The sequence below is a fragment of the Ambystoma mexicanum genome, chromosome 11, assembly GCF_040938575.1.
Source record: "Ambystoma mexicanum isolate Mex_15411 chromosome 11, UKY_AmexF1_1, whole genome shotgun sequence".
In the NCBI taxonomy this organism is placed as follows: Eukaryota; Metazoa; Chordata; class Amphibia; order Caudata; family Ambystomatidae; genus Ambystoma; species Ambystoma mexicanum.
Genome location: NC_090934.1, coordinates 954,361,290 through 954,386,458, shown reverse-complemented (window position 1 = coordinate 954,386,458; position 25,169 = coordinate 954,361,290). Strand labels below are relative to the sequence as shown.

Sequence of the window (25,169 nt, the reverse complement as noted above, 5' to 3'; positions counted from 1 at the left end):
AGGTGAGGACCGTGGCTGGAGAATATCTTTGGGAATGTTTGGCACCAGTGAGGAATCCTACAGACACACTTCTCTTCTTCAGAAAAATGTAGTTTTCCACTACACCACAAATCTTGAAGAATGTACTCCTTATTCTGAGTTTCTTTCTGGTGAAACACTGGCCACCATTAGGAACATGAAAAGAAAGTTCCTCTCCTTAAAGCAAGCCTACTATAAAATCATCCCCTACATCTTGCTGCTAAACAAGCACTTGTTTTCTAATCCTCACAATAGTCTCGAGTCTCTTAATGTAAGGAAGAACATAATGTAATGCTGACCAAGGGTATTCCTCCCTCCCTACCACCCCCCCACCCAACTAAACTTCATTAAAAAATGTGGGACACCTATAGTTGATGTTTGTAATGTGAACTAATAGTACTAGTGGATATATCACCATTACTAAGAAAATGGGAAATTAAAAGAACTGGAACAGAGGCTTTTTACGCAAAATTGGCTTCTATTGATAAACTGTATTCGAATGATAGAAGTTAGAGGTATGAGTGAAAGAGATTAATAATGTTTTAACAAATTATTTTTGTACTGTTTTTTACTAGATAATAAATGAAAATAAAATGTGTGATTAGTATTGCAGCTTCAGTCTCTTTCCCTAGTTATCTCTTCGAATCCATTGGGCACCATTTCTATTTAATACATAACTGTTCTACCCCTGGGTGTCTGAAGTAGGGGCTCCCACCTGGGTTTTTGCCTAAGGGAGTTCAAGCAGCCAGTCAATGCAGCCTCCCCTCAGTAGTTATTTATAAAAGGCTGAAGTTTTACCCGGTTTTCAGTCTTCTGTGCAAACGCTTTGAACTAATGCAGCAGCTTTTACCATCCACATACCAATACAGTTTATTCCAGTAAAGGCCTTCAATTCAGCTTGTTGCTACTCTGAAGCCCATACACAAATATCAGTAGGTCCTTTGATTGCTTATCCAGGGCTCACGGGATCCTACTCCCACAACTTTTATCCCACTGTCCTAACAACTTAAGTTCACATGTAAGAACCGGGATATTGGTTTAGGAATTCTCAAAAGTGCCCCTGAAACGATACTTGGTCTAAGCCAAAAGATAAGTAAGTTTTAAGTTACTTATAACTATTGTTCTCCAGCATGGGTCTGGCATGGATTCACATGCTCATGAATATTCCCCGTCAGGCTGGGAATCTTGGGTAAAAGAAAAAACAGTTTAACTTTAAAACTGTGTTCTCCTCTAAACCAATCCCTGTCCTCTGGATCATATTGCCCCTATCCAATGACAGTCCTATCCCCAAGCCCCTCCTCTGGCAGCCATCTTCAGATTTGGTAAGAAAGTAAAGTGACATTATGACCAAGAAGAGTCGCAGTGGGGCCGGAGGGAGGGTTTGCATGTGAATCCATGCCAGACCCATGCTGGAGAACAATAGTTACAGATAAGTAACTTAAACCTTCTCCAGCATGGCGGCTGGCATGGATTCACATGCTCATGAATAATGAATAATGAATACATAGCAGTACAATATCACAAAACCACGGGAGGTGGCAAGGTTCAACAGAATTAACTTTACCTCTGGAACAGACTCACCTCAAGCGAACAGGTTGCACAGCACTGCTTGGCCGCCTCTGGACTCCTCCCTGGAATCCCTGTCGATACAGTAGAATTCCATGAAGGTTTACGTGGCCCTCCACGTAGCAGCCCTGCAGATGTCCAGTAGGGGCACACCAGACAGGACCGCCGTTGTTGCAGTGATTGCTCTGGTGGCATCGGCTCAGACGGCTGGGCAGCGGTTGGTTCGCCAACTGATGACAGTGTGTGATGCAGCCAAAGAGCCACCTTGAAATGGAAACCTTGGACAAGGCCGTCCCATGGTTCACAGGACCAAAGTTCAAACAGTTGTGAAGGCTTCCGAAAACTCTTCGTGCTTGTCACATAGAACTTCAAGGGACAAGCAACATCCAGAAAGTGCAATGTGCCCTTTGAGCCAGCGACGAATGTTCGAGAAGAAAACCGGTAACACCATAGGCTCGTTGAGATGGAATTCTGACGGAACCTTCGACATGAAAGAGGGGTGAGTATGCAGTACCACCCTTGATTTGTGGAAAGTCGGGTATGGTTGCCTACAGGAAGTGGGGCCTGATGCAGAGGCTCGAAGGTAACCCCAAGGAGCCTCGTCAGAACCACGTTGAGCTCCTATGCCGGGCCAGGAGCCTTCACCAGCGGGAAAGATCAGAAAAGTCCTTTGAGAAACTCCTTGACGAGTCTGTGGGACCAGAGCAAGGATCTTCCTGGGCATCTGGTGTAGCGGTAGAAAGCTGGCAGATACACCTTGATAGAGGCGTGCGCCAGACCGGCCTTTGCCAAGGATAGCAAGTATGGAAGGATCTGTGGAGCCATCACCCTCAGAGGGGTAATCTGAGACCGGCACCACGTAGTAAAACTCCTCCACTTATGGCCGTAGCACTTTAAGGTCAACGACGCCCTGGCCTTGGAGATGACCGCTCTGCAGTCCGCTGGCTACTCATAACCTCCAATCTCTAAGGCTGCAGGAGCCAAGCCTTCAGGTTCAGCCATCCTGGGTCGTGATGAAGGATTGCACTTCCCACTCTGGTGAGTAGATTTGGAACCACCAGCAACTTCACTGGAGACGCCGCTGACAGGCTTAGAAGGTCTGGGTACCAAATCTGCCTCGTCCACGGCGCAGCGATGAACATCACCTTGCATTGGTACTGTGAGTGTGTTGATGACTTGTAGCAGGAGAGGGAACAGGGGAGGAAGGGGAACGTGTATAGAAACAGTCCTTCCCATGGAAGGAGAACACGTCCCCCAAGCTCCTTGGCTGGTGGAACCTGCTGGAGAACTTCTGGCATTTGGAGTTTGCCGCCGTCGAAAGAATAAAGCTCTGGGATCTGCCCCATTCAGCGATCCGGACGAAGCTCCACTCATGGCAGGAGCGGAGTTCCTTGCTGAGGGAGTCTGCAGTGGTGTTCTTGACTCCTGCTAGGTACAGGGACAAGGAACAACCCCTGTCTGACAGCGCTGTGCCACAAGTCCTGGGCCTCCTTGAAGAGCGTTGGGGATAGAGTGCCCCCTTGCTTCCTGATGTATAACAGGGTGGTGGTGTTGTCCGTGAAGACCCTCACCATCTTGCCTTTCAGAGACGGTAGGAACGACTTGAGGGCCCAGAACACTGCCTGTAGCTCCAGGATGTTGATTTAGAGAACCTTCTCCTCTGGCACCCACAGGCCTTTGACGTGCAGACGTCTGGTGTGCACTCACCAACCTTCCAGGGGAGCATCTATGGTGACCGTCTCCTGGTATGGGGGTGTGGTGTTTGAAATCCCATGGCAGTGCAATGTGGGAGCGGACACCCACCACTCTATTGCTCATCGTAACTCCTCGTTGCGAGGGATCTTGTCCCTGAAACCTTCGGTCACCTGCATCCAGCGGGCAGCAAGGAATTCTTGTACAGGTCGCATCAGCAATCTGCAGAGGTAGATGCAGGACGACATGCCCAGTAGCGACTTGATGGCTCGCACTGTGGCCATCTTTGCTGACGATAGCCATTGCACCTTTCCTTGAATGGCTGCTAACCTCTCTTTCGAGGGACACTTGAGCCTAGCGCCTAGGCCAGCGCATTCATATAGTTGACGGAGAATCCCAGATCCCTCAATAGCCAGACAGACTCCTTTGTGTGTGCGTTGCCCCAGTCTTCCAGGTACAGGTATACATGTATGCCCTGTAGATATAGATGGGCCGCCACTGGTGCCAGGCTCTTCGTGAATACTCCTGGGGCCGGCTTCAAGCCGAATGGTAGGCCCTGCACCACGAAACGTAGACATTTCCGATGTTTCTTGTGAATGGGGAAATGTGTCCTCCAGGTCCAACGATGTCAAGAAGCCTCAATTTTTCCAGTTGGCCGAGTACGTGCTGCAAAGTGACCATCCAACATTTTTGGGACTTAAAGTATTTGTTCAGACGTCGCAGGTCCAGGATGGGCCTCCAGTCACATGCCTTTCTGACTAAAAAGTGTCTGGAATGAACTCCAGAGCCTCGGAGCTGTTGGGGGAAGTAGTTCTTCCTTTTTGTAGCATGGCTGGTACCTCTTCCAGAAGCTGAGGGATGTGCTACTCCTGCTGTGAAACCAGCGGAATGGTAGGACACCTGAACTGGAACGCCAATGTGTGCCCCTGGGCGAGAGCATCCAGCACCCATCTGTCAGTGGTGATCTTTCTCCACTCGCTGACAAACCTTGTCAGCTGGCCTCCCACCAGGGTGTATGAGAGGGAGCCCAACGTCCTGGCCGGTTCAGGCTTGCTTGAGCATCGGTGTCCTGCCATGCAGGTGACGCTGTCCTGCGCTACAGTATGCCTGGGAGCAGCCTCTGAAGGCTTCTTGCGTTGAGGATCGGGAAGGCTCTCTGTAGAGAACCTTTTAGATGACCTGGTCGATTTTCCCTGGAGGGGTAAAAAGACGAACGGTGCTGTTGGAAAGTGCTGTGGGAGTGGGCAGTCTCTGTATCCGTTTTGATGGCCTGGAGGGACTCGTTGACGGCCTTCCCAAACAGATTTTCCCCATCGAAGGGCAGGTAAGCCAGACCTTCAGTTCCGGACACTCAAGACATTCCTCTTTTCTTCCTCCTCCTCTCTCCCTTGCTAACCACCTTCCTTGCATCTCCGGCCTCCCTCCTTCGTTCTCATCCCCAACCTGCTCAGCCAGCTGACTTGTCACCTCGGGCCCCTCCAGAGCCCTACAGGTCCCAGGTGCCTTCGCCAGTCCTGCACTTGCCTCCAGGCCTCTGCACTCTGCCTTGCACTACTGCTCTTGGAATTACCTTCCATGAGAGCGGCACCCACTCTGCACTTAAACCCGGCCCCTGCAGGACTGGGCGTACTTGTCCCGCCTTCTCCCTCGCACTTCTGTCTGCGCACTTGCACAACCTTGTATGTACTAGGCTCAGCATGTCTGTCTGTCTTGTCCTCCATCTCCTCTCCCTAGCTGGCTTGCCTGCATGCATAGGTGCATTGTCGACCTACGTTTGTCTTGAATGCCCCCCGCCCATGCTAGTTATTGCTGTAATGCCTTGAAGATTCTGAATAATCTAAAGCAGACAACAATATCCCCTTGTTCCGTTCCCGCCTTGAAGGGCTTTGAAGCACTTCACTTGTGTATAGGCGCTTTACAAATAAACAATTACATGTCCAGCACCTAAGCTTGGACCTCCTCACGGAGGTTAGTGGCTTTCATCCATCCCTGCCGACAAAGGTAGACACCGTTCCCCATCTGCCAAAGCCCTATATCGGCGACGTCCACCGCCACCATGATGGCGTGGTCCGATGCCACTTCTCCTTCCTGGAAGAGGGCGAGGGCCTTCATCGTCTTATCGTAGGGGAGGAATTCCAGGATCGGTCCTAGTTTGTACCACAACTCCATGTGGTACCTGGCTAGGATCGCCAGTACGTTGGCCGCCTTGATTATGGACGCCGCGGTGTAAATTACCTTCTTCCCCATGGTGTCCATCCTTATACCCTCACTGTCCAGAGGGACCGAAGACTAGTGGTTAGCCGACTTCTCCTCGCGGCTGCCGACACAGAGTCCGGTGATGGTTGCAACCTCAGGCATTGGTGTTCGGAGCCCGGCACCCTATACTTCTTTTCCAGCCTATCCCGCTTGGCTGCAGCTGTGCAAGGCCTCTTCATGATGGCTAAGCCCCCTTTGCAAATATTCAAAAAAGGCACTGCCATGATAGTCTTCCTTTTGGCCTCTCGCCTTTAATACAAGAAGCCCTCCTTCTTGGTTTCCTCTGGAACCAGCTGGAATAGCTCAGGGGCCCCAAGCGATCATGGAGTGGAACACACACCTCATCCAGTGGGGAAACCCTATGCGGGGCATCCAAATGTGGCGACTCACCGTCCGCTGCGACAATGTCTTAGTCGTCCGTCGTCGTAGCCGTATCCATTCCCGTACTCGTGTCTGTCTCTGCTGGGGGAGTTGGGTCCCGACACATTGGAGGAGGTTGATATGGGGCATCAGATAAAGCTTCCTCTTCATCGGCGCATGCAGACCAGAGACCTGGTGGACCACAGGTACCGGTGCCGCAGGCATTCTTAACTGGATCTCAGACACCAAGGTGTGGAAAGTCGACAGAATATGCAAGGAAATGCCCCTCATGGAGAAGGCAACACAGGGAAACTAGGCCCTGTTCGGTCGCCGCTGTCATCCTCCTCATCGTCTTCGTGGACCGCAAGCATGGACTCCTGATCTTTGTCGTCCATGGACGAGACCTTCATGGCTTGGGAGACAATCTGGGAGGGCTGTTTTGGGGTCTCCTCGCCCAACCCCTTTCTGAACTGGGACCTGAGCTGGTATCTTCACCCCTTCTGGAGTACCTGCAGACCATGCCAAAGGTTCTGTGGTGGTGTTGTGCCATGGGGGCAGGGACACGTTCTGCTCTGTGGGAGCCACCCTCGCAGGATTAGCGACCGTAGCTGCTGTGGTGGTAGTAGTAGCTGTTGACTGACTCCTCCTCTGTCCGCGGCTTCTCAGTTTTCTCGCATAGCTTAGAGATTCACAGTGACATGGTATTCAAATAACGTGTTACCTGTCACAGTGAATCTCTATTTTGCACCTCTACAGCTCACATTAACCCCTCTTGAGATCAGCTCAGTCACTCTACCAACTTGTGTAGTACAGGCCTATACCAAAGGTTGAGTTCCCTATTGCCAAGAGGACATGTAGTCTCCCAAAGGGTTACTACATACAATCTTGCCTAACAAAGAGTTTGGTTACGTCAAATTGTGCAAAGCTCTTACACAAACTAGGTCGGCCTCTCAGAACCTCACATCAGGTTCCCATTTCAAGGAGTAAGACAAAGGAGGAAAACCTCTCCACTCTAGTGTGTGTCAGAAAAGAAACATTCATCATGAACTTTCTAATTTCCCAATGCCTCTTATCAGAGTTTTTATCTCAAGCCAACAGTGATAAAGGTGTATATGCAAATCTTTGCCAATGTCATATTCCAATTCCAGTGAGAACCAGCATACTTCGATGTTCTACTCATTAACTGCCTTTACTGCATTAACACAAGTCAAGGAGCGGCACAGTAGGCTTCTTTTTATGGCTGGTTTTGAAAACATTTAAGAGGACATACAATATTATCAGCAAATACAATACAGTCATGCCACACCAACAAAACCCTAACCAATTGATAAAGATACAGACACTTGAAACCACCAAAAGCTACGGCCGAGATCCTGAAATGCAAACACATGCAATATCATATGAAAGAACAGGGTAGGTGACTTGCACCTTACTTCAATGTCCTATGCCAAAAACAAGCATTAAAATATTGGATACACTACGGCATTTAAAAAAACACATTCTTACCCTTTAGCTGGATCCAACGCTAGAGACCTGGGGCTATCCAAATCCTTCCACACAAGAACCTGCCTGTGCTGACCATCCAGGTGAGCAACCTCAATCCTATTGGTTCCAGTGTCGGCCCAGTAAAGGTTCTTGCCCATCCAGTCCACAGCCATTCCCTCAGGGTAGTCCAACCCAAACTCAATGACGTGTTCCACTGAGCTCCCATTCATAAAGGCCCGGCTTATAGTCTGCAAAAAACAGCATTAATAATCATCATTACATTTCCATAGGGTAAACTTAGCTCAGAAGCAGTGGCGCGCCATACAGTAGGATTAGGGTAACATTAACAGGCAAGAGTGATGATCAGAATGTGCAAGTGCTATGAAAGGAGAAAGGGTGGTGAAGGGGAGGAGTGGGAAGTGCAAGTGGGGGCGAGGGGGAAGGTACAAAAAAGCAAAAAAAGAAAACAAGTTAGTTACAGGAAGAATTAGGTAAATTGCATTATGCCAAGGTGTGACTGAAATAGCCTGGTTTTCTGCTCTTTCCGGAACAGGTGGTCGGATGCTCCAGATTGCCACCTGGATAAAATTCCATACGGCTTGTGGCCATGTATAAATTAACTGAGGGCTATTGAGAATCTCGAGAGTCAGACTACTACTAAGTGGCAGATTGCAGTTAAAGGCGATGGCACACTGAACACATGGGGGACAAGAGGCCTTTGGGGGAGAACTATGGAAAAGAAGAGTTGCAGAGGAATTATAAAAAGGGTGGATGTTAGGAAGGATTTCTCTTTACAGCACCTTTCCTTCCATTTCTATGCATTCCCAAACGACACTGGCTTTTGCTCATTTGTCATAGGGAAAATGACATGTCCTTCAGGCTGTCCGTAATGGGGAAACATTTTTTTCCCTTGGTCTTGTTACTTTGTTGCCACTTTTGGTAACTGGTTCTCACTTGTCGTAACTTTGCATCATCTTACAATGGAGTATAAAGGGGTAACTTTTCATTTTGCCCTAGACTAACACTCAGAGAATTGTTGGTTACTATAGGGGTGCAAAAGGGGCAAACAGGTGGCAGCAGCTACCTATTTTTTGGTGTAATTTACTTTAGCCTTACTGCGTTTGGCTGCCAACTGTGGCTAGTGTCCAAACATGGCTGTGCCACGTGGTATTTCGTGTGTCCCTTGTCCATCTGGTCTTTAACCCTTCTTTCTGCCCTGTGAGGCCGGGAACATCCTTATATGGACTTCCAGTGCCCCGCAAAGCAGAAGCTTTTGGTGGGCTACTGCAGGGACATGTGTGTTTGCTGCCAGGAAGTGGGTTGGGAGAGTGTGTGTATGTGTGATCGGTCATAGGTTAGTGGGAGGTTTGGCTTTTTGGATAAGAAGAGGGCCCCTACACCCATTCCCAATAGACCCTTGAAGAAACCAAAAGGAGCCAAGTATCCTATCCAGCTACAAGACCAACAAGGAGACCTGTTGGGAGAAGGCCAGGCGACCAACTTCTGCGGCTGCCCTGGAAGAGCCCTGTCTTGTAGGTGAGCTCCAGCACTCCTGTGAAGAAGCTGCGACCCATGGAGTGAAGGGAACATCCATTCGCAATGTCAATCCGGAGTCCTACGAAGAAAAGCCTTCGGAAGTGCCCCTGGAGGTATGGTATTGTTTATTTGTAAATCCCCTACACACAAAGCAAGTGTTTCAAAGCGCTCATCAAGGGAGGGGACAAGGGCAAAAACAACAGTCATTCAGAGCTCTTGAATTTCTTAACGATATAAGTCTGCACAGGCAGAGTGGGTGCATGGAACAAGTGCATATAATACAATTAACGGTGTTGAGAACAGCAAATAGGTCTGACGACGATTCTGAAGTTTTTCCAAGTGCATTGAGGCACCATCATGCATGGAGGGGGAGACAAGGGAATAACGGACAATCTTCAAGGCATGGTGCATTCAGATAGTGCAAGTGTGCAGACAGGTGCAGGAGAGGGGGGATAAGTGCAGGGGGGGCTGAGGGAGGGGACAAAGTGCGCCCAGTCGGTCAGAAGCTGGGGTTGCAGGGGCTGACCAGCCCAGAGTTTGGGCTATCGTACTGCAGACGTCATGGTTCCGAGTTGAGGCCTGGAACTTGGGGGAGCCTCAGCTTGTGCTAGAAGACTCACGCCTGTGAGATTGTGGTCTTAGCATCAAGGGGACCAGAGATGGGAGGCAAAGTCTGAGCGCTGCAAGTGAATCCTCTTGCGTCGCTGTACATCCGTGGTCATCATCCAAAACTGCTTACCTGCGTCCAGTTCTATCCTGACCGGAATAGTGCTCGAACCTGAAACCCCTGGGCATCAAGGGCTGAAGCCGACAGCTGGAAAAGGGATATTGGACCCTCTTCAGAAGACCTGCCAAGTCCTAAGAAGAATTCCCTCTTAAAAGTTTTGATAACTTTTATAATAGTTTGGCTTTGTCATTGCTTTTTCGTGTAAGCACTCCAAACGTTGGGGACACTTGCTATTTAGAGCAACTTGTCCTCCATCACTTGGAACTGTTATTTGGACCCCAGATACCCTACCTTAATTTTTCCAGCCTCACAAAACTGTATGGAACTTTGGTGTGCTTTTGGGCACAAGGCTCCATACATACATCTTCGGGATGGACTTCTGAAGCTAGTACTGTATCTGTGGACCAGTAGTGATTATACTAATACTCCTTTACAGGGGGATTTATATGTATTTTGCCATACTCCTGTCATTTTATATGGGATACATTACTCACCGTAATCTTATTTCTGATGCTTGCATCTGCTTAGATTCATATGCTATGCATAGGCCTACATCTAGTGGAAGCTTCAGATTATTACAGTTTTCGAAACTCGAAAAGGGACATCTACAGGGCGTGCCAGTAATATTATCCCTAGTGTGATATCTTCTGTACCCATGGTGCTTCACGCGTCACATTGTTTTGTTTCTGACATGAGGTTGCATGAAGTGTAGTGTGAGTACAGGTGTAGTAAAGCAGATTATGTATTGGATAAAGCCCAGAAAACATGTATGTACCTTCTCTCCAAGGGGAGGAACGGTGGGTGCATGTGAATCTAAGCAGATACAAGCATCAGAAATACAATTACGGTAAGTAATGTATCCCTTCTGCGGCTTGTGGATTCTGCTTACATTACATTCTATGCATATATAAGCGAGCAGTGTTTGGAGAAGGTGGTGGGTTGTGAGAAGGTACAGCAGCAAATAGATGTTTTAGCACCGCTTGTCCTACCTGGGAATCTGCTTTAGAGTGAGCGTCAATACAGTAGTGCTGAGTAAAAGTGTGGATAGAGCTCCATGTAGTTGCTTTGCAAATGGCGTCCAGCATTTGCGATAAAGGCCACGGTAGCTCCTGTACCCCTGGTGGAGTGAGCTCTTGGTGCGAAAGGCAGTCTTTTATTTGACAGAGTAGCAGAGTTGTATGCATCAGACTGTCCATCTAAAGATGGTGTTTTTGGAAACGTGGTCTCCTTCCCTGCCTGGAGCTATGGATTCAAACAGTTGGTCTGTTTTCCTTAGCGGTCTGGTCTTGTTTACATAGTACAGGACCGCCCTCCTTACATCTAGGGGACTTTTCTCCACCGAGCTTGATGGAATTTAGAAGAAAGCTAGTAGTTTGATGGCCTGATTGACATGGAACTTTGAAATGAACTTAGATGAAAACCTAGGGTGCATTAATACCAACTTGTCTCTGTGGATAACAAAGAAATACAATTTCTTTGTCGACTTGTCACTCCTGCTCTTCTGGTAGAGGATCTCTGCTTAATAAGTCTGCTATAGAATCGAGTTCCCCTGGAACATGTTGCGATGTTAAGAACATGCCCCGCTTGGGTGCCCACTTCCAGATTATTTGTGCTGACATGGACAGACTTGCAGAGTGTGTGCCCCCTACATGGCATTGGTGCTGTCTATGTATTTGTACTGTCTGATGTGACAGGTGTGCTTGAAAGGCTTGTAGAGCCTTGAGCACTGCTAGAAGTTCAAGAAGGTTTATGAGATTCTGGGCTGCGCTCCCAGTCCACAGACCATACGCTCTGATGAAAGCAATGGGCTCCCCCATCCGGTGAGTGATGCGTCTGTTGTGACAACTGCTTGAACTGAAGGGTTGTGAAAGGGTTACCCCTTTAACAGGTTCTCCTTTGTCCACCAGTGCAGAGCTTGTACTAGAGTTGGCGAAACGACAGCTAGATCGTCCCACTGACCACTTGCCCGAGACCACTGTTTCGCCAACTACTCCTGCATTGGGCGCATGCGCAATCGTGCATGTGTGAACAGGTAAATTCATGATGCCATCATCCCGAGCAAGCGAATTGCTTTGCATACGGTTATCCGACGACCGGCTAGATACTGAGGTATTTGCAGCAGTGTGTTTTGTACTCTTGTTCGATGTAAAGACTTGACCCTTCAGTTTTTATCATAGCTCATAGGAACGGTTTGGTCTTGTTTGATACGAAGCTTGATTTCTTCTCGTTGATTAAGAAACCCAATTGAAAAAGTAGGTTGATTGTTCTTTGGATATTCTGCTTGCAAATTTGGGGGTTCTCACCTGTGATCAGCCAGTCGTCCAGGTAAAGGTACACTGGGATTGACTCCCTGGGCAGATGTGCTGCCACTACCAACAGTACCTTGGTGAATACCCTTGGAGCTGAGGCTATGCCCAAGGGTAGCGCCTTGAATTGGTAGTGCTGGTTTGCTATTTTGAAGCGCACGCATCTTCTGTGCGCTGGGAACATTGAAATATGAAAGTATGCATCTTTCATATCCAAGGTGGCCATGTAGTCTCCCTGCTTCAGCAGTGGGATTACTTTTTGTAGCGTGGTCATGTGGAATTTTTGTGGCTTGACATAGGTGTTTGCAGGGCGCCGGTCTAAGACAGGGCGCATCGTAAGGTTTTTTTTGGCAGAAGGAAGTACATTGTATAAATACCCTTGTTTACCTGGTTTGCCGGGACGGCAGTCCTTTAAGAGGAGCGCCTTCACCTCTTCCAACAGGATACGTGGTTCTTCCTGGGAAGCGTTCCTTTGTCTTGGTGGGTGGGTGGTTGGTTGGTTGTTCTATCAGTTCTATGCAATAACCGCCCTCCACTGTGGAAAGTACACACTTGTCTGAGGCGATTCCCTACCATGCGTGGGTAAAGTATGAAATGCAGCCTCCTACTGGAGTGGCATGGAGGGAACCTGTAGCGGTGATCATTGCTTAGGGGGAGGCGGGGGGGGGGGGGGGGGTTAGATCCGCCTCTGGAAGAGGAGGTTCGGCTCCTGCTTCGAGACCTTCTTTGGCCTCTTTGAAAACCCCTGTTGAGAGGACTGTCCCTGTGACGAACTCCAGGATCAGCTTTGACCACCTTGATTATATCTTGAAGCTCGTTGTGAGTTTTGCCCTCTGAAACTGTGAAAATTAGAGCCCCCCCCTCTTTGCCCGGAAGGTTTGTTGGTGAGCTGCCGTAATGATTTGAAGGTGTAATATTCCTCTTTTGGGCTCTTTAGAGCGTCTTCCACCGCTTTGCCAAACAAAACATTGGGTTTGATGGGCATGCTAAGGAGGGTTGCCTGGGTTTTAAGCTTGAAGCACCCTGAAGGTTTTGCAGGCCCTCGGCGTGGTCAAAGAAATTAGCGAGAAAGGACATTCGCCTCATAGCCTTGTCAATTTGTTCTGCTGTCCATTGTAATGAACCTGGAATTACAGGGGGAACAGAGGCGGGGGGCGAGGTGTGTTGGCTCTGGTGCAGGGGTTCTTTTATGGCGCATAGCCCCCAAAATAGTGCCCTCTCCCTGGGTCCTCGAAGACTTACGATTTTAGAACAGTATATCTGGGACGTGTTTTTTATCAGCTCGCTCATCTTCGAGCTTGTTGTAGTCTTTGAGAAGGCCTTCAACGTCTTTCTACGGTTGGTGGTTGGCATGTATGGGGCCGTCAATGCGTCTTTCGACACCCGGTCATCAGTATGTGAGGATTTTGCGGCTTTAGACACTGTCAGAAACAGACTTGCTTGTCTGTTTCAAGGGCCTGTCGTGTGGTGATCGCGACCGCGATGGCCCCCGAGGACAGAAAAATCTCAGACCTCCCCCTTGACGCCATTTGTGGCTTTCTGGTCAGCGTCGTGGTCGACTTTCGGCCGTGGGAGGTGTGCTTTGTGTGGTGCGACTTGGTCGTGCTAGTGTCACTGGGCGTCGTCCCCGTAGCTGAACCGCCGGCCTGCCTGTTGGGTTCGTGGGCTTGCACGCGGGTATCCGACGGATCCCGATCGCCCTCGGCATCACTGTAGAAGTCGATGCTGCCATCACTAGAGGCCCCCTCGACGTCCATAGCGGCCTCGGCCTGCAATGACGTGGTGGGCCCAGCGGTTGGTTTTGCGGTTCTTAAGTGTTGAGGGCCTGAACAGTTTGCACGACTTACACAGTCCTTTGGCGCGATTCCTGGGCAGACAGATTGCACACCCGGTGCAAGTCTTTACAGGGAATTTTCTATTACAAGAAGAGCAAGACTTAAAGGGTGTATTCCCCATTATGTATGGGGATGGCAGCCTGGCGATGTAAGTGGGCGGAGAGGGGAATATGCATTCTCTTAACGAGACTAAAGAATGAACCTCCCCCCACTCTCCCTACTGCGAGGGCCTATGCCCGTTGAGGCCATCAGAGGCAGTGTCGAGACTAGTTGTACTGTCAACGACTATGGCAATTTGTCATTGATGCCGTCACCGAAAAGCTTGCGGTATACGGGTATCAAAAGGACAGAAAGAAATACAAAGTTAAACTTTTCTAAGCAATGGCGATAGCCAAGAAGGAACTCTGCAATATGTGTCTGACCATTATGAAGCACCATGGGTACAGTAGACGTCACACTAGGAATAGTATTACTGGCACACCATGTCAACGTCCCTTTGAGTTTTGAAAACTGTAATACTCTGCAGTTTCCACTAGATGTCGGCCTATGCATAGCATGTGATCTAAGCAGATTCCAAAAGCCTTAGAAATGTATATATTATTAGTTTTGTGCGATAAGATTACCTGTTAGTAGTCATTTTTCTCAGTGTTATATGGCCAGGGAGTGTTGTGGTGAGTGTGGTTGTCCGTGGTTGCCGACTAATTCTTTGTACAAGTTTTTCTTTCCTGGCTACTACTGGAGGAGGATCAAAATTAAGTTTGAAGAACTAAAATACATCATCACAGCGCGATAGCGCTCCGCAGTGTTGCAGTGAGTGCTGTTATATGTGGTTTGCTGTGGCTTGTTGGGGCATCCCCCCTCCCCTTTCTGTCCCTCCTTTGCCCTTGATACAACGATCGCCAAATTTACTACAAGTATTTTCCCCTGTTCAATCCAAGGTAAGCCACTTCAGGGCTCCTCTCGTATTGTCTGTTGCACTCTGCCCCATGAGAACTTTTGCCTAATCCAAAGTCTTGTAGAAACGCAGGGCTTTACTTAAGCTTTGTGACTTATTAACAACTAAAGCGGCACCCGCCAGAGAGCCCGTGGGACGCCACATTTGCTTTTGAAAAGGTTGCCTGCTACATTTTAGTGATTGGCTCCTTAGCATAGGACTGTAATATTTAAGGTCTCCATGGGTGCGCATTATAAATCGCCAAACAAGCGGTGACTGCGGCCAAGGCCTTTGAACCGTTCAGTGCTTTATTCCGCACAGTGAAAATCATCAGCAGGCAGTGATTGCGGGCCCGGGTGGCCTTTGAACTGCATGCTGAGTACTTGCCTAAGTAAAATCGTGTGACTTGTCTTGGGTGTGATTCGTGGCCTCGACCCACTGCAAATTTGAGAAAAGTTAATTTCTTGATTCTGGCCCTAAAAATCGGGTCAAAACAAAAATGCCTTCTTAATCAGAAATTGACCCTGCGCAGTGCCCAAACCAAAAACCTACAAATGGGCAAGCAAAGAATAAAGGAAAAAACAAAAACTGAGGTCGTGGCACCACAGAACCACTAACAACCAGAAATTACAGTTTTTTTTATTAACCAAAAATCAAACTCAAAGAGAAATATATCCTCCATATTGTCAGCTGCCATCGACAGACCAATCTCTATCCCATACAATAGATAATAATTCTCTATTAAAAATGGTTGTAAACTTGAAGAGGGCATGTCTTGGAGGGGAAAAGGATCTACTGAACCAGTTCAGTGAGGATGACATTATTGACATCAATCTATCAAACACACCAGACCTGGCTTCTCTTGTATCATCCTCAGATATATCTGATGCTTTTGAAACAAACCGTGAAAGTGATCTCAAATCTAAATGATACAGAAATAAACTGGGAAAATCGAAACTCTATGCATTAATATCTTTTTGGGTGACTATAGCTTAAAAAAAACAGCAAGAGGTTGAATCAACTTTAACAAAAGCAAGGGAAAAACTATCCAGTCTGGCAAGAGATATAAAACTGACCAATGCTGAGAAAATGGACACAAATAGGAAGCAAAGAATAAGTACAACATGTTCATCCTTTGCTATGGAAATCCCCACCAGAGATACACATATGGCAGTACCATGTTCATTTGTCCACTGGATTGAGGCTCCATACAATGACTTGGAATACGAGGAGATTCACAAGCCACCTCCTACTAAGCTGAAACTCGCCATGTCCTCTGTTAAACTAGAAAAGTGCAATTTAACAACGTACTGCCCCCTGTTAAAGGGTTGGAAGGTATACCTATCATACCATCATCGGGCCGAGGATACAAACCTAGTCTATTAGTGAAAAATCATTACTGATTACAATTAAACTTCCTGATGGAACAGTTCGGCAAGCAAAGTTGCACGGCCCATTCATAAACGTACAAAATGGCTGGGTTAAAACCTTAAAACCTAGCCCTGAGAGAGAAAAGGGCAAATTGACAAACACATGCTTGTGTTCTGATAGGTCTGCCAAACACAAAGATGCCTACAGAAGAAAATTACATTGACAGTATTGAAAATATAACTTTTTCTGATTTGAGGCAAAGTGGGGATGTTGGTCCAAATCGTAAAACATTAGAGGAACCAATAATCTCTGCAAATGCTCCGAAAGATCTAGGTAAATGGATCATCCTTGAAGAGACAAATCCTACAGACCAAAGCACCTTTTTAAATAGATTGTGCCTCTTGGCAATCTTTAAGCAGTTGCCATATTTCAACTAATCACATCAGCAGATATTGTAAAAATGTAGCTGCTGTGGTTTGGAAGCCACACAAATTGGGCTTTGGTGGAATTTGCATCTCCCCTGACTGTGGCACTACAAAAGACACATGATAACGTTTTCACTAAATTGGGATTATCATTGATAATAAGCAGGAAAGTAAAAACAAAAAGGAGTGGGTGTCCCATCGACAGAACTCAAAAGCTCTTGGGGAAAATGCCTCTTCCCCCTTCAGAGAGAGAGGCACTGCGAGCAGTCCAAGTACAAACTGACATCGCTAGGACCATCTCTACTGAAGTAGATTACTGGAAGCCTGAACAACCGACAAATGTTGAAAATAGACTGTGCCCAATTTCAATTAAACAAAAATGGATGTGCTGCAATACACAAGGTTATCGCTCTTTCCTGGCCTATCCTAAGGGACACGAGTCTCTGGAATCCTGTGATGTTCTTTTCTTACAAGAAACTTGGTGTACAAGGAATATCGCCATCAGTGGCTTTCAGACAATTACAAGTAATGCTGTACCCTCCAAGCAAGGGCTGGCCAGCGGTGGATTGGCGATTGGATTAAAGTCTGAACATACTTTGTCTCAGTTTACCAAATCTAACCACTCCCCCAATGTACTGGTGGGTATCCTGGAGCTACCGAAAGAAAATCTGGCTAGGATCCTACTTATTAACATATACAATCCCCCTGGGGGTAGTTACACAACACAGATTCACAGGACCATGGACAACATCATCGGTTCTTGGCTCGAGAACGTTTCTTTTGGTCAAATCATTGTTTCTGGTGATTTTAATAGAACAAATCTTCATCTCTCCAGAACAAATGGGACTTCCCCCAACTGTATGCGGAAAAACTTTGCCTATTATGATTTGTCATTTTTTGATTGTTGTGTTAATGATTCATCTTCTGAGACTTATACATGGTCAAATGGTATTGATTTTGAACTTGCCGACCCAAACACCAGACTTGGATCTAGCCCCATAGAAATTCTTCACAATGCCTTGTGTGATCATGCAAGGCTGATCTGGTATACCGACATCTCGCATTATAGGCAACTTTTTGAACGTATCCAGAAAGTTACATATTACCTCTAATATACAGGGCACTCATCTCCAATGGTCGGTGTTAAGCAAGATTGTATGTAGTAACCCTGTGGCAGACTACACCAGCCTTGTCCTCTTGGCAATAGGTAACCCAACCTTTGGTATAGTCCTGTACTACACAAGTTGTTAGTGTGACTGAGCAGCCAGGCTCATCTCAAGAGGAGTGACAAGTAATCAAGTATTCAAATAACACTTATATTCAAGTTTTTTGATTAAATAATTTATTAATTTAACAGTTGGTTTTATAATAAACCTTCTTTAGAATGGAGCAATAGGCAACAAAAATACACTTCAAAATACACTCCTTCAGTGCAATAAAGTAAGTAGATCCCCTTTTGGGATGGCACACAGATTTCCTACACCCTGAGGTGACTTCAATAGCTAGGACACTGTGGGCATTAATATATGACTTTTCACACTTAAATGGTAATACTGAAGTTGTGGCAAAAAGGAAAGGTTAGGGAAGGAAACCATGGTTAACAAGTTTCTCAAACAGGTAAGCACTTTTGAACTCCCCAATACAAAGTAGGTTAACCCTTTCCCAGCTATACAAGTAAAGTATGTATGACTTTTCGGAGGGGCAGATCAATACGAGTTTATAAGAGTCTTCAGGGAGCCAGGTCAGCCCATGTCAATTGAGCAAAGTCTAGGGGAGCCGAGGCACTTCTTGAAGGTAGGTAAAAAGTCTTGCACAATGTTATAGACATTTTGTTGTAAATCACTGTTGGACCACATGCTGGGAGGCTTGTGATGGGCAAAGCTGCAAGCAAATCTGCAAAAGGCAGCAACTGCAAGTCTCAACTGAGAGAAAGCAAGCTACACAAACAAGAGGCAAGTACCCCTTAGTTCACAGTACCTTAGGTCTGAAGAAATGGATCCAGCTGGCTTCTGTTCCTGTTGTAGTTCCTACAGATCCTGTTGTTCCTGGGCCTGTCGTGGGATTAGAGGGAGGACGTCTGGGGACTCCTGCATTAGGATTCGAAGGTCGGCAGCAGCAATGGGCACAGTTCAGATCAGCTGCACTTTGCGGTTTCAGCTACACGCAAATAGCACCACTGCAGTTCTTGGACACCTTGTGGACTTTCCTTGCTTCTGGGGTCCAGCACTCTGTTGAGGTGTTTCAGGCTTAGTCAGCCCTGCTTTGAGGAAATCCGGAGGATCTTCCGGGTGCTCGGGTCTGGCTTAAAAACAATGCACTCGATTCTGGTGTCCCTGTCCCCTAGCACTCGTTTCCTCCAGCAGCAATGGAAAGACAGCCAGCAGAGAGAGGTGGTTCAGTCGAGTTAGTCTTGGGTTCGATTGGTCCCACCAACCCAAAGGGAGAATTCGGCCTTTCCGGGCTTCTCTAGTTGATTTCGAAATAGGACAGCACTGCAGCAGGGCTTCACCGGGAAAACCAACAATCCAGGAGGTGCAGCAAGCTTCTCTTCTAGTTTTTCTCTTAAGTTCCTTCATCCAGTGGTCGACTCTGCCTTCCTTGCAAAAGACCTTGCCTTTTACGCAAGTCGTTCCCGTTCATTCGCAGCTTAGCTGTCACTCACACAGCAGGGTAGCTGTCCTCCAAGGACAGCAAGCCAGCCAATCACCTTTGGGTGCATTCCTGTAACCAAGGAGACTAAGCACAGGGAGTTTCGGGAACCTCCCTTGCTTCCTGCCCTGACAGACACGCTGGAGCCAGAGGCGGGCTTCACTAGTGAACCCCGCCAAAGACAAAATGAACAAAGGGACCAAACCTGGTTTGGCGTGCAGAGTAAATCTTAAGAAGCACCTTTCCAACAAGAAATGGCAAAAAAAGAAGACTGGGGGAATTTTGACAAAAAAGGGCACTCATGGATGCTATACTGCAGCTGTGAATACATCCCGCGGTAAAAACACAATGGTAGAAAAAAGTAAACCACTGCCACCAGCCATTCATTGTAGAAAGGTTAACATAAAAATGTTACACAATAAATTAGACAAAAGGGATACTGAGTAACCCCTCCAGCACCCTATTGTAAGAGAGTGTGTACTGGTCTATAAAGAGGAAAATGTAAGTAAAGTCAATTTGACTTTACTACTCTTGGAAACAGTAGTTATCCAAGAGAGGGTATTTAAATCTTAGGAGAAATCCAAAGGATTTCTCTGTGACACTACTGAGGGTGCTGTGTGTCACAATGTAAAATGATGATGCCTATGGAGTTTGTCAGACTCCAAAACCAAACGCAGAAAACACATAGAATCAAAAGTACAAAGTGCCAAAGTTCAGCAAAAGAGCTGCAGGTCTCTAAGGTGGTAGGAATTAAATAATAAAATGAAAATTCTCCATAACAGTCGGGAAAAAATATAAAGATTGTAAATAACGCATGAGGCCTTGAGTATAGCTGAATGGGACCTGGGAAAAGTGGTCTCTGTAATATTTGAAACCAGGAGGGACGGAAAATCATGGGCCTAGGAAAAATAACAATTAAAGCAGATGCCCCCCCATGCTCTTGCTATGAATGAAAGGAAAATCCTGCTTAGAAAGAGTAAAGCAGCAGTTAAGAACCTGCTCTGCCTTGGATCTATTGGAGAAACAAATTAGAATTACTAATTTGAAGACTAAATACAGAAACTGGTTAAACCTACACAAACACTCCTTGAAAACTTCTAATTGGTTAAGAATTTCGCTGGCTGAAAACATGATGCTCATGGGTTTTGGTCATGTTATAATGATTTTCGTAAGGCTGATCTCCCAACTGATCTTAACCATATATCCTAAAAAATATGGCAGATACATTCAGGGTCTATACTCCACCACGGACCCCTTAGACACCGATACTGGCCTCTCCATAGAACCCAGGGGAAAGAACCTGGGAAAAACCAAGGCCCAGCCCTTGGTTCCTGATGTAAGTGAGAAAAATTACTAAGCATCATTACAAAAATTAAGTCTTCACGTGTCCCTGGCCCGGATGAATTCCAAACATTGTGCTAAAAGATAGACCTGATCTCTGGGCAAAAGTGCTAAATGTAATTTATGCACATGTTGTAAAAACAGTTACTATCCCAGAAAGTTAGCGAAAGTCTGTACTCGTCCCCGTTTTAAAAAGTGGCGATAGATTGTTTCCCTCCAACTATTGTCTACTGGCAATGATGGACTCAAGCCAAAAGATGTTTGCAACCATACTATTGGGTGAACTTGCATCTTGGCTGGAAGCAAACCAAATACTTAGTCCCTTTCAAATGGGTTTTAGGAAATCCTACAACACTGACTGGTATCTGCGCATAACAATTTTTAACAGCGGAGTACGAGTACAATAAGGGCACCAACTTCTGCTGTTATGTGGACTTTACAAAGGCCTCTGACCTTATTTCTAGAGCAATATTATGGGAAACAAGGCATTGATCCAACTTTATTACATCATATACAACAGCTGTACACATCTATAACTATCTGCCTAATTGTAGAAGGCACTCATACAAAATACCATCCTACAAACAGGTGCCTAAAACAAGGTGGTATGTTGGGCCCTGTATTGTATAACTTCTATACAGCTGATCTCAAAGTCGAAGTACAGCATGCCCGAAAAATTGTCTGTCTTATGTGGACAACTTAATATTGACTGTACCCCAATTGGCCTTCAACGCACGATTACTGTGCTTTTAAAATAGGCAAAGAAGAATCACATGACAAATACTGACAAAAACAAGGCAATGTGCCCAAGTAAGTCTAGCCATGAAAAAGATCCTTTCATCTGGAATCTAGACGAAATTGACCTGAAAAGGACAAGAGAATTTGTATATCTGGGTTTTCCTGTAAAAATCAGACCACTTCCATATTATTATGAAGCAATGACCAGGGATAAAATATGGAAAAAGTGGCATGTCCCAAAAAAAAAAAGTTTCTAAAATATCAAAGGCTTCCTTGATGTTTACCACTTATGCATTGGTCCAACTATTCTTTATTCACTTGATGCACTCCCTAGGACACATATACATTGGCTAGATAAGATCGAGGGCAAATTGCTCCGTACCATTATTAACCTGCCTAAATCTGCCCTGGTCGAAGCATTAAGATTGGAGTATGGCCTATACTCATTAAAATCATTGCGGTACATTGCTCTATGCAATATTGTGGAGATCAGACCGGAACTCAAACACTATTACTGCCCAGGCCTAGAGACGCCATATGTCACAAACCGAGAATTTGTCATGCGGATGCCCTTCGTCCTGTCTAGATAGAATTTCAATGCCCCATGACAACAAGACAGTGGAGCGTCTTTTCTGCATCCTCCTTGGGGTCCGGGAAGAATGTGGAGAGCACAATCACCTCGTTGATATAGAAGTATGACACCACTTTCAGGAGAAACTTTAGGTGCGTGCGGAGCACAACCTTGCCCTTGTTATATCTAGTGTACGGCTCTGAGGCGACTAGCGCATGGATTTGGATCACTCTGCGGGCAGATGTAAGCCCAACCAAAAGGGCTGTCTTTAGAGTGACCAACTTAATGTCTGCCGTGGCCATGGGTTCAAATTGGTTGTGTGCAATATCACTTAGGACTACATTAAGGTCCCAAACGGGATGAGGGTGCTTGACCGGGGCATACATCCTGGTTAGGCCAGTCAAGTGCCTACTTAATACAGGATTGGCTGAAGACAGGGTAAGAGTTGGAGTTCCACTACGCACAGATAGTGGCCGGGTACTTTCTTCAGGCATCCACCTGGACGCCCGACCTGGCGAGATAGGCCGAGAAGGATGAAACATGGTTGAGGGTGCATGCCAACGGGTTCATCCCCTGTTTCTTAGCCCAAAAGCAGAATCTTGTCCATTTACTTTTGTTATGCATGCCTGTAGCCTGGCTCCTGGCATTTTGGATGATCTCCCGATTGTTGGAGGACAGCTGAAGGTGCTGGAGCGTCAGCTGCTCAGGAACCAGACTGCTAGGGCTAGCCTCTCTGGAGAGGTGTGTAGCACTGCGCCTACCTGCTGTGCTAGTAGAGGGCCCTTCTCGAGAGGGGTTGCGGGGGGGGGGGGAATAGAATCTCTGGCTGAAGTGACATCTGCCGTAGGTCCGAGAACCAGGGCTGCACTGGCGAAAATGATTGAGGTTCTTGGAGCTCCTGACCTTGCTCACTACCTTGTGCATGAGCAGTGTGGGTGGGAATGCATATGCCCACATCCCGTTCCAGGGTATCTGGAGTGCGTCCCCTAGAGATTTGCGTCCCCTTACTCCCCAGGGCACGAAATGCTAGCACATCAGATTGTGAGCTGTCGCAAACAAGTCTGTTGGGTGACCCCATCTGCTGAACATTTCCTGGAGAATTTTCCCATTCAGCTGCCATTCGTAATTGCCGGCAGCAAGGCGGCTGAGCCTGTCCGCTTCCAGATTCGACTCCCCCGGAAGGTGGACCGCTGAGAGCCACACTCCCTGGCTGATAGCCCATTCTCAGATGTCCAGGGTCAACGCACACAGTTGCAGGGATCTGTTAAACACCCCCCCCACCCCGGTTTGTTGATAGAACATGCAGGTCATATTGTCTGGCTGGATGCATGCCAACCTGTCCTTGATGGTCGGTTGAAAGTACCCGAGTGCCAACTGTATAGCCATAAGCTCCAGCCAGTTGATGTGATTCTGCCTGTTGGTCGGGTCCAGACACACCACAGAGTGCGCTCCCAGGGTGGTTCATCAGCCGTGGAGAGAGGAATCTGTGGTAATGGTGTACTCTATGGTGGTGGACGGAAGGGACTGCCAACAGAATCTTCTCTTCCTATTGCCACCATATGAGGTCGTGGTCCAGTTGTTATGGGCTAAATATCGGGGCCGTCTGATGGCCCGATTCCTGAACCCAGGAATCCGCAAAATGTAGCTTGAGCCTCCTCATGTGGAGCCTGGTGTAAGGGATTGCCAGGAGACATGCTACCAGCACTCGCAGAAGGTTTTGATACCACCAGTCTGTGGTGAATGATCTGCCGTGGAAATCGGAGACTGCCGATTGGATCGCTGTCCTCTTTTCACCTGTGGGGAAAACCCTCTGCTGCTGTGAGTCCCACAACAGTCCCAGAAACACCAGCATCTGAGTAGGGGTAAGCTGAGATTTCTGGTAGTTGATCGAAAACCCCAGTTCGATTAGGGTAGAGATGAGTTTGTCCGCTGAGTCTCGAACCTGCTCCGGAGAGGTACCCCTGACTAGCCAGTCGTCGAGGTACGGGTAGACATGCAACCCCTCCGATCTGAGGAGATCTGCCACTGCATTCATGAGCCTCGTGAAGACTCTCGGAGCTGAATTTAACCCAAGGGCAGAACCCTGTACTGAAGTGCAGACCCATGACCCGGAACCGGAGGAAGGCCGGGTGAAGCTGCACAATGGGGACGTGGAGATACACGTCCTTCAGGTCCAGGAAACACATCCAGACTCCCCCACACAGTGTCTTGGCAATAAGTGCTGGTGTCACCATCTTCAACTTCTGCAAGGTTAGGCAAAGATTCAGGGAAGATAGATCCCAACACCACGCGCAGGCCTGCCCGGTTCTTCTGGATAGCGAAGATGCGGGAGATAAAGCCCTACCCCTGCTGGGAGCGGGGGTACCTGCTCTACCGCTTCGCTCTCCACAAGGGAGCGAATGAACTGTGCATGTCCAGCCTGCCCCCTTCACCCCCCTCCCCCCCCGACTGGGGTGCTGTGGACCTGAAGCGGAACATCATTGTTTCTTCTTGTCAGAGGCTGAGGCAGAAGAGGGGAAACTGGAAGAACCCCTTATGAGCTGTTTTGTGGTGCTTTCTCCGTGTTGACTGGGAGACCTGCCGATTGACTGGCTTGGCGGTCCTGGAACCTGCGGAAGCCGCCAAATGAGCGCACCTTGTGTGAGCAGGACTGGGCCTGAATGAACGGTTTAGTCGCTGTTTTGTTTAGTATGGCCAGAGACTTTGCGGTCTGGGAGCTGGTCTTTTCATCAAGCTCATCAGTTGAGGCATGGAAGAGATTCCCCCCCACCCCCCTCAAACAGAAGATCAAGAATTCTGTCCTGCACATCCTGGTTGAACCTAGTGGCCTTCATCAAGGCAGTGCGCCTCATATCTGTTGCCAGACAGATTGCTCTATTAGCCGTGTCGATGTGACCCACGGAGGCCTCCATGATATCCTGGACCACTATTTTCGCCTCCGCCAGACCCGCCTTGAATGAGGCTTGCTTGTCCTTAGGGATATCAGGAGGAGAGTCTGATCTCCCTCCACAGGCGTTGATCAGCCGCAGCGAGGATAGCGTCTGCGTTGGCCTGCCTGACGTGTAGCCCGGCATTTGAATAGACCTTCTTGTCATATGAATGGAGAGTCTTTTCTTCTTCCTTGTTGAGGAGGGCTTTCGTGGTGGTACTGGACGAGAAAGCCTGGGGGTTGGCATTCATGGACACCGCAGCGATTACTGATGACAGGGGCTGTGGGTATGTAGAGAGTAGTATGCTGCCCCCCCTCAGTTTGCCTGAACCTATCATCAAGCTTTTTGTGGATAGGTTGTGTGGAGTGGGGCTTTAAGCCAGCCCTTTTTGGCCAAAGCTTCCACATCCTTTTGTAGGGGGATGCCCGA

General features: G+C 47.5%; 1 protein-coding gene across 3 annotated transcripts in view; it reads right to left on the bottom strand.

Annotated features, from left to right (window-relative positions):
- The window catches only part of LRP5 (LDL receptor related protein 5), a 680,976-nt gene that overhangs the window by 108,183 nt on the left and 547,624 nt on the right, over nt 1–25,169 (bottom strand). For all 3 annotated transcript variants that reach the window (XM_069624105.1, XM_069624104.1, XM_069624103.1), the window contains exon 10: nt 7,399–7,625. In XM_069624105.1, the coding sequence (XP_069480206.1) occupies nt 7,399–7,625 (227 nt within the window). The remainder of the gene's footprint in view (nt 1–7,398; nt 7,626–25,169) is intronic.